The 12717-nt window shown below is 39.2% G+C and overlaps 1 protein-coding gene across 1 annotated transcript; it reads right to left on the minus strand.

Annotated features, from left to right (window-relative positions):
* Positions 1-499: 499 nt before the first annotated feature.
* CRCP (CGRP receptor component) lies at positions 500-12714 on the minus strand. Its single transcript, XM_072136243.1, has 6 exons — positions 12478-12714; positions 8183-8219; positions 6625-6723; positions 3962-4056; positions 2517-2574; positions 500-833 (listed from the first exon to the last, which is right to left on the minus strand). Exons 1-6 carry the CDS (start codon positions 12483-12485, stop codon positions 690-692), a joined length of 441 nt encoding a protein of 146 aa, XP_071992344.1. The 5' UTR covers positions 12486-12714; the 3' UTR covers positions 500-689.
* Between the last annotated feature and the right edge of the window lie 3 nt (positions 12715-12717).

Consider the following 12717-nt stretch of genomic DNA (forward strand, 5'->3'; position numbering starts at 1 on the left):
GCTAACATGTCAATTCTCATTCCTTGTACAGCACAGTGAATACAAAGAGGGTATAGCAACAGCCACATGGGGGGGGGGATCACAGACAGAGGCTGATAACAGCGGGAAGTCTTCTGTATAGGGCACGAAAATTGCCTGCCCTAAAACAAATATTTTTTTTTTTTAAATGACGGCTGCTCTTTCATTATTTTTCCTCCAGGCCTGGCAACTTACTGCTCTTAGGCTTCACTAGCTTGATGCAAGAACTGACGAGGTCATTGAGCCTCCAGCAGCATTATGAGCCACTCAAATTAGTGGGAGAGGTGGAGCAGGAAGCTCAGTTGAATTTGGCCTCGTCATTGAGACAAATCGCCCACTAACTTTGGGATATCTGGGCCAAAAGATTAGAAGCACAAAAACTTTTGACCTGGCAACCACCCTGTTATGTAGTCATGTAAAGGCACAATGGGGGGCATTTTGGTCCTGTGAGTGCAAAATGTAAAAAGACTATGTATAAGCCTTATTACTAAAACTGTATTTATTTTGAACAGAAACTGATAAAGCAAATAATTAAAAAACAAATAGAATGCAATAATATTATGCCCATCATCAATATGAAACAATATTTAAATTTTTAGCTGAATTTAATTCACAGATGACACTGGAAACACAAAGTGAATTTGTAACAAGTTTTAAATAAATCATAAATCTTATTCCTGTGGAACATCATCCTCTTCCATTTCAGTTTGCTCTTGTGCCTCAGCTTCTGGGTCCCCAGGAAGAATACTGGCAATTGTGTGGATAAGCTGCTCAATCTGGTCCTCTGTCAGCCTTTCTTCACTTTCCTCTACCATCTATTTAGAAGAAAAAAATAGGCTTTGAAAGCCGTTTATGTATCTTCCACAAACTATATGATTGGTTCCTTTGTCAGCATTCTGAATCATTCCAGTACTCTATAATCGTTTGTTTCACATTACTTGGCTACCTGCCAGCAGTGTGTGGTGAATCTGAGGGAGGCAGCTGCAGCCTGTGTCAGTCTCCTCTCCTCCACACTCATACAACTCCCTCATCCTTCCTCACTTCCTGTTATGTGCAATGAGCAGGCAAGGGGGGGGGGGGGGGGGATGGTGTGGTGGAGAGGAAGAATGCATGAGGAGACACAGGCTGCAGCTGCCCCCCTGGGACTCACCTCACACTGGTGGCAGGGAGCCAGGCAATGTGAATCAAACTATTGTAAAGTACTGTCCAATAGTATAGGCTATTAAAACCGGTCACCAGATAAAAATTACATTCCTGGCGACAGGTTCACCAAGAGATGCAATTAAGCAAAATAATATGTCACACAGTAATGTCTTATAACTGCCTAGTCTCAGCTGGACAATGGGTAAATATGCACAAATGTGCTGGTCACACTAAATATACATAATAATCAAGTACATAATATAAAGAGACATCCCAAAGAAAGTTTCCCACTACAAACATATCACCAAGCTACAATCAACACAGGCAAATAATACAACCCACAGAGTAAAACCTAAGCAGATAGAGCCTAAAGAAATCAATTAAGGGATGTACAAACCAGACTGTTGCTGTTTGGAGTGCTGTGGTGGTGGGCATTGTCCTTGTTCAGATGCAACAGTCTGATTTCTACATACCTTTATTGTTTTCTTTATGCTTTACCTACTAAGGTTTACTGTATTGATTGTATCTTGGTGGCTTATTTGTACTGTGGAAACTTTCTTTGGGATGTCTTTTTATATTATGTGCACTTAAGTTAATTATCATGTATAATTAGTGTAACCAACACATGTGCTTTTTAATGGTTTTTAAGCTTGATGACTTTGGTTTATAAGATAAAGTAATCATTTATTAGTCCAGCGGTGGACAAAATTCACAGCGTTAGAGCAACAGAGAGAGTACAGTACAAACAATGACAAAAAATATCTGTGGATGGGACTGCCTTGTTTGTTGAACAGCCTTATCGCAGCAGGAAGGAATGATGACACTCCCTTTCACACTTGAGGTGAAGTATCACAGTCTCATGCATGGGATGGGAGCTATTCTTCAGAAATTTCAACACACTATCCTCCTCTCAGCCATCACCTGCACTCTTTTAAGAGTTGTCTTTCCAGTTTGTCCAGTCTGCTCCTCTCCCTAACGGAGATGCTGCTTCCCCAACAGACTACACCAATGAATATGGCTTATGCCACTGCAGAGTTGATGATGATCCCCTGTACTGCAAATACCCCAGGCTCCACTGCTCTGCCCTTGTTGTGAAGTACATTTATGTTCTCTGCCCAATCTAATCTATTGTTAAGGAGGACACCCAAGTACGTATCTATTTAATACTAATAAAGAAGCTTTGTAATTTTGACCCATGTACTTCAGTGTCAATGCACTTTAATAATTTGAATGGATTTTTAACTCTGTGCTACTTATAGGTACTTATAATTCATGTGTAGTATAGAATCAGGACCATGTATTGGGCTTGTTCTTTGTAGGTAAACAAAGTCAGGGTATACTAGATCTGCACATACCAGTTGGATTTCTACTGCAGTCATAGGTCGGTGGTTAAGTAGCTGCAGTTTCTCTGCTCTGTGGAAAAGCAAAAACATGTATTTTTTTTACAAAGAATTCATTAATATGTATTATTATTTTATGAAGACCAAACAAATACTGCGTAAACTTCATTTTACAAACAGTATACAAATACATCAAAACCCTCCATCCACCATTTCCCTAAGGGTGCAGATTAAAACCACATCAAAAACCACACTACATGTCTCAAAACTCGCGCATGAGAAAAGACCAGAAGCATGATGTAATAATACTGCATAATGCAGGAAAGCACCTCCCGCCATGCAGTACTATTATGTCAAATGTCGGGAAAGGGTTAAGGATTTCAAGAGAAATATTACCAGGCAACAAAAATGATATACACAATCCCTATGATCCACACCAAATAAATAACATGCTTCGAAATATATATATATATATATATATATATATATATATATATAAAACATTTTGTCTCCGGGATGCAGGCTACTGTATGTACAGGCACTTAGGGCATGATAGATTGAGCAACTTTAGTGGCACATTATACTGTGTGGGGACACAAAGCTGGCATATCACTATTTGGGTGGACTAAACAGGCATTAAACCATGTGGGGCATAGGTGTTATACAGTGTGGTGGGATACATTTTATACAGTGTGGTGGGGAGGGATTGTAATATACAGAGTGGGGGGGTGGGGCTTTAATGCCAGTGGTAATGTTCACTTACAGAATAATAGGCAATACAGGCAGTCCCCGGGTTAGGTACAAGATTGTGTAGGTTTGGTCTCAAGTTGAATTTGTATGCAAGTCGGAACTGTATATTTTATAATTTGAACCACAGCCAAAATTTTATTTGGCCTCTCTGACAATTGGATATTTAAAATGTTGGATTGTCTTAAGAACCAGGATTAACAATAAAGCTAAAGATGAAGACATCTTTGATAACTGTTATAGCTGTTTTTTGTAGCCTTATGCTAAAGTACAGTAAATTACCAACATCCAGAGGTCCATTTATAATAATATGGAGTTTATTTTTTTCTGTGCTCCCGCATAATGCAATTCTGTTCGGTACTTGTACAGCACCAAGTTTGACACATATCACTCAATGCTGCATCCACCATGAGGTGAGCTGAGCTTTCAAACTCAGGGCAGCAGAGTGCAATAAATCAGAGGTGGCAGCATGAGCCAATGTCTTCCCCACATTTTAGATGTCTAAATGTCTTGTCTCCTTAGAAAGTAGCATTTCTTTTTTGTCCTCAATTTCTAACAATGTTATACAAGTCTGAACTAAAACATACAGCCCTCCTAGAGTTCCTGGAGGAAGCCTAAAAGTGAGTGGATCTCATGCGGACACAAACATATGAGAAGTAAGGAATTAACATGTAGGGCAACATTAAACCTCCTGTTTACCACTCATCACTTACTTGGTTAGCTTATGCACTTTTAGGGCACTTAGGAACTCTTTCACAATTTCAGGACTTTGCCGTTGACCGGGGCTGTTAGACAAGTATTTTAATGTCTAGGAAAAGATAAAAGATTTACATAAAACATGATATATATGATAAAAGAGAGTTTGGTCACAAATTGAGGTTTTTATGTGAAGATCTAAGATTATACCTAAAAGCAGTGCAATCATCTGGACTGTCCTGAGGCAGTGGAACTGCTTTTAATTAAACTTTGGAAGTCTGTATAAGGTCAGAAGTTTGTTTGAATGGTACATGTCCCTACTAATGTATGAGTATTGCTATGTTTTTTCTAAATTAATAAAATGAATCCTTTTTCTCTCTGCATGTCATTGTATTCCGGTAATGTTTCCAATGGGTCGGTACATGATGAAATAATATTCTGCATTAATGGAAAGGCTGGAGGTGGGGGGAAGGCTGCTGGATTGGAGGACCTAGAGGGGGAACCACTGCTGTGACTACCATTAAAGATAACATGTAAACAAACTTGCACATATCATTAGTACAAATGATAAAAGTCACCTTTGTAATATACTTTATTAAAGAAATATATTCCTGTGTCCTTCTTTTACACCTCCTTTTCTTTCTTATTTATGCAGTTTATGTAAATCTGTTTTTTCCCCATACACCATAAACAGTTGATAATGTTTCTCATGACTGAACTCCTTACAGTCCCTCAAAATAGTCTAATCTTAGAACTAAATCATCAAGGGAAATATTCTCTAGTTATGGAAAGTGTTAATATTTAGCCTCCTTTCCATATCTCTCTGCTGTTTGCGGGACTTTAGATACCCTGTTCCCTACAGGAGAAAGAAGAAAAAAAGGCATATCCGTTATGTTTTTAAACAGTTTTAAAGTGTTTTAACAGTTTATTAATGTTTATATCCTTACTGGCTTTCCCGCACCGGGGTCCGCGCTCGGCGCACCATGCGCGCGACCGTGCGTGCATCTGAATAGGAAGTGGCAGCGCGCATGGTGCGCTGAGCGCGGACCCTGGTGCGGGAAAGCCAGTAAGGATATAAACATTAATAAACTGTTAAAACACTTTAAAACTGTTTAAAAACATAACGGAGATTAGCGCCGGCACTAGCTCACCCTGAGCTGGTGCACGGCATGTCCAGCTTATAAGCCCTATCCCAAGTGGTAGGTTTCCTTTAAGGTAGATCCGGGGGCAGGTTCCTCTAATGTATAGTAGTATAGCCCTTTTAGGGCTAATTCTTTAGTGGCACAAATCTTTTTATGCCCATAATAAGTAAATTTACTAAAGAGGCTACTAGGACGTGGAGTAACCGCATCGTGTAGCCTCAGCTCCAGCTACTCTTCATCCCAGTAGCCTCTTTAGTAAATTTGCATATCCGGGGCATTAAAATGTATAAAAGATTTGGGCCACTTAAGAATTAGCCATAAAAAGGGCTATACTACTATATATTAGAGGAACCTGTCACTGGATCTACCTTAGGTAGATCCGTGGTGGTAGGTTTCCTTTAAGGGGAGATCTAGAAGTGTAGAAATCCTCTGCAAGATCAGCCACATGCAAATATTACTTTAAATGGGCCATTCACAACATTACTATTGATGATCTATTGTTAGGATCGGTTAGCAATATTGGTTTGCCAGCGATAAGAATCCTAGCAACTCCTCCAAACAGCTGTTTGCCAGAACTGCAGTGTACTGGAACTAGGAAGCTTTATAAACAATGTAGCAGCCAAAGCAATGTAACTGAGCTTGCAGGACCTTTGTCTCACAGTGTACAAAGCTGTATAGTTAAACTACAATACAGCCCAAAGAAGCTGGGTGTCGTAGACACGTAGAATACTGATTACCAAGCAAGAACATACGCCATCAATAGTAAAGTTGTTTAAGCCCTTCAACATTTTCACATTTACCAGCCATGAGGTTTTGTGGCTGGCTCCAAACATTTGTCTAAGCTATTGGTTACTTTTACAGGGCTAAACTAACAGTGGTCACCACTACCATTTATATTGTATCAGAAATATACTCTAAATCTATTCACTATTATTGAAGGGAATAATGGATGTCATGTAACTAGTTCATTTTTCCTGCCCCTTTCAACAGTCATAATTGTTAAAATATATGTAACAAGGAAGACCTTCATGCAATTATAACCTTACATCATGTGACAGTAATGCACATCTGCCTACTATCACTCTGTAAAGATAGAATTTATCTCCATGTGGAAATTATTAACATAATTCATGTTTTCCTTAATTATGCAAGAACCAGCAATTGAAAAAATGGATTACTAAGATGTGTTCATTTAATGTTTATGGATAAAACTAAAAATGTAGAATTATCCACCTTGATGGGTTTAACTAATACTAGAATTAATTGGCTATATATATTTGGTGTACAAAAACAGAGCTGTGATACATCCTCAATCCTCACAGTCTATTATAAAAACAGGATAACAGTCAGAGGGCGCCCTCTACTGAAAGATCTGGAGTGTAACCATAAAACTAAACAACAGACTAAAGAAATTTTATATGTTCTCTTCAATATTTCTGAGCAAAATTGGATTACAGTAATTTTTTTCTCCCTTCTGAAATAGTAGGTCACTTACAAGAGGTTATGCTCTGCAGCTTCTTTCCAAAATACTGTCTCACCTCATACATGATAGTATTAAGATTCTGCTGTCCGACACTGTTCTTGTTTTTTCTTCCATCTCTTTGCTGTGCTTTTAAGTCAGTAAGTAACTGAAATACCTTAAAAAAGAGAAAATAGTGTAATACAGAGTCTATAAAACAAATATTATTTACCTACAAGAAGGCTATGTTCACACCTGTGTTTAGCAGGTTCCCTCACACATTGCATTCTGAATAGAAGAAAAATATAACACAGCAGCCTGCTTTTTAATAGTTTGGGATCCCCTGTTCTAAGCAGACACTTCATGATTCCTCTGATGCTGTGAGCTGAAAATGTTGTTAGATTATCAGGGTCCAGGTTTTTCTACACTGTTATTTAGTTCTGAACATTCTACTAGCATCTGACACATAGAAAAAGAGCAATGAGACAGATTAGAGGTGAGAGGGGATGAGATGGACATAAAACTCAACGACAGTCATCTCTGCTCCCTCACCTTATCAATAAAATACAGAGAATTTCGGAGGGAGGGGAATGAGTGAGTTGAGAGAGAGGTTGCTAAAGAGAAAACAAGTCCCTCATTCCCCCTCCATGAGGAATGCTCTTCAGCGAGGCACACAGCTAGTGTCAATCAGAGCTGGAACAACAGGACTATGCCTAGATGGTGAGCCAACTTAACAAAGTGAACTTTACAATCGTTGGGAGGAAAAACACAAGGATATTTGTAACGCAGGGTACCAACAGGTTCCCTTTAGATAGCAAGCGCAATGTAAAGCTCAGAGGGAGGTGTGCAATAGTGCGGATCTGAAAGATTACATTTTTCTCTCTTACCAATAGGGGAATAACATATGGCAGCCTTGATCCCCTGTGCATTTGGGTGTCTGACAAAATTTACAAAATTTGGAGACATAACCTATGTTAAGGTAGAATCTAAATATTCACTAACTGCATGAAATGTGAACTCTCTCTTTACTTATCCATCCTATGTCCTCTTATCCGGCAAACACCAGATATATATACAAAGCTCCAAGATTCTCCACAGTCACTTTCACTGTGTATGGAAGATGGCGACTGATGGCCAGTTCAAGCAGCAGAATTTTTATTAAATTATTTTATATCGTTCCCTTATAAAGAATGGCTGTTTTATATATAAACTTGGCCACTTTCCCCTAACGTTATATGGAAAATTAGATGAGAAGTCACATACTGCCCAAGATAAGTCACTTTTAGAGGCTAATGGGGCAGGTCAGATGTTTTGAGCTCTGTAGTTCCTAGAACAATGCTGGTGTCATATTAAAAACAAGAATCTCATCTTTTAAAACCCTATACGATGAAGGAGTAAAATCTCCAGTAAATCTCCATGGCATTTCTTTTTTTCAAACTTGATCCACATGTTCTGTATTGTAAGAATATGAACAACAAATCTTTCACTTTTTTATTGTTTAAAAACTGAACAAGGAGAGGATCATACAAGAGCAGAACAGCAACAGTCAGTAAAGAAATATCCAGCAACAGAGAAAATGTTTTAACAAAAAATTAAGATTCATTAAAAAAGCAAATATGCAAATATACTTCACTTACCTCAAAATTACTCAGCAGAGCTGCATTCGCATCCTTACTACAAGAGAAACAAATTATCGTATTTATAGATTTATAGCATGTAAAACATTGTATAAATGATGACAAAGATGAGGTATAAGATTTCCAACAAACAGGTAAAGATCCGGTAGCCATTAGACCCGAGTACAATGCTGGGCATCAGGTCCCACTGATCCAATATTCATGAGGTTTCCTACAGCTGTTTGGCATTACTCCACCTCATGTATTTAGCGCTGGGGCCACACACATGCAATATTGCCGTCCCATCACCAAGATCCGCCATAAAAAGGGGTGGAGTGATTCCTGCCATTGTCATCTCTGCTCTACAGTATACGGAGCTATTTCTTCTGTCCCAATACTGGCCGTTCAGTGGATGTTCACAATGCAGTCTAAGCACAGCAGAATTTTAATCAGACAATTTGTGTCTGTATTTTTTTTACGGCTTTGTTTTTTGCTTTGTAAAGCCTTTGGGAAGCATTTATCAGGACTTGTACACCAATTTTTTTGTAGGTGAAGGGGACTGAAGAAAAAAATACCAATTAGATTTTTAATATTGAACTTTACAGCAAATATCATACAGCAAAAGTTATTATTATTCTGCAAGTCAGTAAGATAGTGGGGATATTTAAGTGTAATTTATTCTTTCATCAAAGGGATTAAGCTAGTCGATTTGTTGTGTGACAAGACATGTTTTTATTGGTACTATTCAAGGGTACAAATTACTTTTTAATTTCTTAAATATTTTTGGAGCCAATTAAGATTAACAAAATAATTAGAGAATTTTTCAGGCATTTTTATTATTTTCTGCAAAGTCCAAACCCTAACATAAATTTCATTAGTATTTGGTACCATTTCCCTAAAAGTGTATGACTTCAGCAAAATATTTTGGATATCCTTCCACAAGCTTTTCTTAATAATATTTATGAATGTGGGCCAATCCCTCCTGAACTGGTGTAACTGAGCATGTTTGGAGGCGCCTTACTTGCACTTTCCTTTTCAGCTTTGCCCACAAAGTTTCATTACGATTGAAATCAGGGCTTTGTGATGGCCACACAAAAATGTTGTCCCAGATATAGAAAAACTGGTGCAATGTGCCTAGCTTTAGTTTGCACTTTGCAAGTTTCACCCAAGCATTAACTTCCTGATGTCTTGAGGTGTTGCTTCAGTATTGCCACATAATGTTCTTTCCTTATGATGTCATCTATTTTGTGAAGTGCACCGATTCCTCCTGCAGCAAAGCAGCCCCACAACATGATGATGCCAGCCCTGTGTTTCACAGTTTGGATAATATTCTTATATAAATATTCAGGCTTGAAAGCTTCTTCCTTTTTCCTCCAAATGTAATGGTGGTTATTATAGCCAAACCGTTTTGGTTTCATCAGACCACAGGATATATCTCCAAAAATAAAGGTCTTTATTCCTGTGTTCATTTCCAAACATTTTAGTGTTTCTTTTTTAGTAATGGTTTCTTCCTGGCACAGTGGCTTTTCAGTCAATACAGTACTCATTTCACTATGGATAATGAAATGTTCTTACCAGCTTCAGCCAGCATCTATGTGGTCTTTTGCCATTGTTTTTTGGGTTGATAGGACAAAGGCAAGTTTATTTCTGGGACACAGAACCCTTCTCATTCCTCAGCAGTATAACGGTGCATCAGAAAAAGATTTATCGCAGCCCAGGCCTGGCACTAGCACTCGGGATTGGAAAAACTCAGATCCCGGGTGTTTAACCCCTGGATTGGACCACCCCGGTGAGCTTACCGGGTAGTCTCATCAATCCTGCGGCAGCCCCAGGGTCTGGCATGTGCCCTGAGACTGCCGAGTCCTCTGCTCTGCCTCCTGGTAGGATCTGGCTATAACTAACTGAGCATGCAACTATATAAACACAGTATCACTGTAATAGTAGTGAACCAGAGAACATAGATAAAACATTTTTTTTTTACGTCAAAGTGAGCGGGCAAAAAAGTGCTAAAAATCCTAAATAAAAATTGATGATTTTGTTTGTGTCCCGCTTGAAGTAGTTGATAAAATCTCATGAATAAGTTATAGACCTCCAAAAACAATTAACTATACAGTGTATTTCATCTCGCAAATAATAAGCCCTCATATGTTTGCATTACCAAAAAAATAAACATTTTTTTTAGCTTCTACAATGTGACAAGGCAAATCTGCTGTGGATGGTGCTGCTTCCATTCCATGCCTGGCCATGCGCCCATACAGCAGTTTACCACCACATGTAGGGTATGCGTATACTTGGGAGAAATTGGGCAGCAAACTTTACAGAGCATTTCATCATTTAATTCATTGTGAAAGTTTAATTTTTGGCCTAAATGAATGTATTTTACAAAGAGAACTTCTAAAGTTTCTAAATCGCCCTTCCATTTTGTCATTAACCAGAATCTCTGATTATTATGACATTTGGTAAATATAAATTATTTTGATAATCCTTATATAGCTAAAACAAGAAAGGTTTATCCAGATTTCATAAAAAACATGCATGTGTGTCTTTTTATATACTGTATGCAAACTAATATGGTTTCAGCTGTATGTGTTTCTTTGCTTTTACTTACTGTTGTTCCAAACTTTTCTTTGATAAAATCTGTAAACAGTCTAGATATGACTGCTGCCTGGTTCCTCTGCAGTTTGAGGCTTATTTTGCTACTTTAGTTAGGAGGCCCAAATCAGCTCTAGACCTTGATGAAGCTATCCAGCGAAATAAGGAATGCGGCAGTATATCCACTGCTGAATGCCGTTACCTAATTTTTGGTTTACATTCTCCCCATTGCAACAGATTGTAAATTACAGAGCTCACTTCTAGGACCTGAAAAGGTTGAAGTTCCACTGAATTGCAATGATGCACGGACTCTAGGTTATGTTATCTTGCTCTCAGAAAGGTTCATTACAGCATGAGACTGAGGGGATCCAATTTCTTAAAGGGGATGACCACCGTGTAGCAGATCTTAGGACTTCCTGTGAAGTCCTATGTCCTCCTGCCTTCCTGTGGATGGAGGGAGCTGTATAGACTTTTCAGTCCTCCCAACTGTGATTTGGGGAGTGAGGTGAATGGCAAAATTTATCAGGTTGCGTATAATATTGGTGACACTATTAGGGTTTTATACTTTTCCTGTTAAAGTTTGGTGTAATTGGCCAACCCGTCCCCTGCAGCTGCCAACGTGCATTAAAAGATATAGCAGTTCAGAACACTGTGTAGTGACTTGGGGACCTGATCTCTTCAGTACATTCACTAGAATCTAGCTCAGCTCCTTTGCCCACACCCCTGAGACTCTCATGTGATAGCAGTATACATTACTGTGTCTGTGGGAGACTGTCTTCTGCAAAAAAAAAAAAGACCATCTGGTGGCAGGTTCCCTTCAACAGCGAATACACTACAGCATTTCTATTTTTGGGGATTACCCCATTGAAACTCATGCAGCAAATGTAGACATTTATCAAGCTAAACCATTATAATAAATCTGATTTACCAAATACATTAAAAAAGCTCAAAACACCAATAAATGAAGGTACTATCTCATGATATGCCCTTTTAAAGGGATTTTTTTCCATTTTTAGCAGTGAGCTGCTTATTTTCTATTTTGGGCACAAACGCAATATTACTTCAACATGTGATCAAGGCTGAAGCCTTTTGAATCCACCAAAAAACGCGATGCAACGCATTGTGTGTACGCGTCCTAAAGGAAATCTACCACTAGGAATGTATGCAAATGAGCCTTAGGGGCTCCTGGCGCCATAAACACCTGGAGTCTGTCAGGGCTAATTTGCATACAGTCCTTCATGATGGTGGTAGATGTCCTCTCAGAGGACAAACCAATCATAGACGCGTTTTAGGGCACCACGTACTTTGCATACAAATTTAGCAAAACGTGGTCCACATTCCCAATTCGTGGGTTTCAGTGTAAATGCAACTGCAACTGAGGCAAGCTCTTACCCGCCGCGTTGCAAAATGCATTCTAAACGCATCGAGTGAATATGTTCTTTGTATCCTTCCTTTTTTTGCCGCCGTTGCCCCCACTAGCTTTTCCAGAATTCCTGGAAAAACACCAAGTAATAAAAAATCCCCAGAGGTATGCAGCGTTTCACCCCGTCCATGTCTGAAGCAACGTATGGATGAACCCGGATTCTAATAAACAGCCTGCAATGGCTTTCCCCCAGCACGGTCAGGGCCACGGCGGGACTGACAATCATTCACTAGCGCTACATGTGCCAGTACAGTCCTGCATGTGACTACACCCGAGCATATTACAAAACAACACAGCTTACACCTCCATGCTGACCGGGTCCTCGCGGTGCTACATCGCATCCCTTCCCCCCGGAAACCAGACACTGACACAACGTTCCGTGTAAAGCTGCAGCATAAATGTATTCAAATGTGTAGTGTACATGTCAGCATCACCGTGTATAGTACAGGGATCATAGAGAATATGTGAACTGCACAGCCGATACTCGATGTCAGGAAGTCATGACGTCACGCATCCAGTACATCTGTCACAGCCTGGATCC

This window comes from Engystomops pustulosus, chromosome 2 (genome assembly GCF_040894005.1).
Source record: "Engystomops pustulosus chromosome 2, aEngPut4.maternal, whole genome shotgun sequence".
NCBI lineage: Eukaryota > Metazoa > Chordata > Amphibia > Anura > Leptodactylidae > Engystomops > Engystomops pustulosus.

What these genes read in the sequence shown, in the direction of transcription:
- CRCP (XM_072136243.1), bottom strand. An exon ending in CTCTGCTGAGTAATTTTGAG is followed by an intron (nt 6,724 to 8,182) that starts GTAAGTGAAGTA and finishes CTCTTTTTTAAG; the next exon opens with GTATTTCAGTTACTTACTGA. An exon ending in CTGCAGTAGAAATCCAACTG is followed by an intron (nt 834 to 2,516) that starts GTATGTGCAGAT and finishes TCTTCTAAATAG; the next exon opens with ATGGTAGAGGAAAGTGAAGA.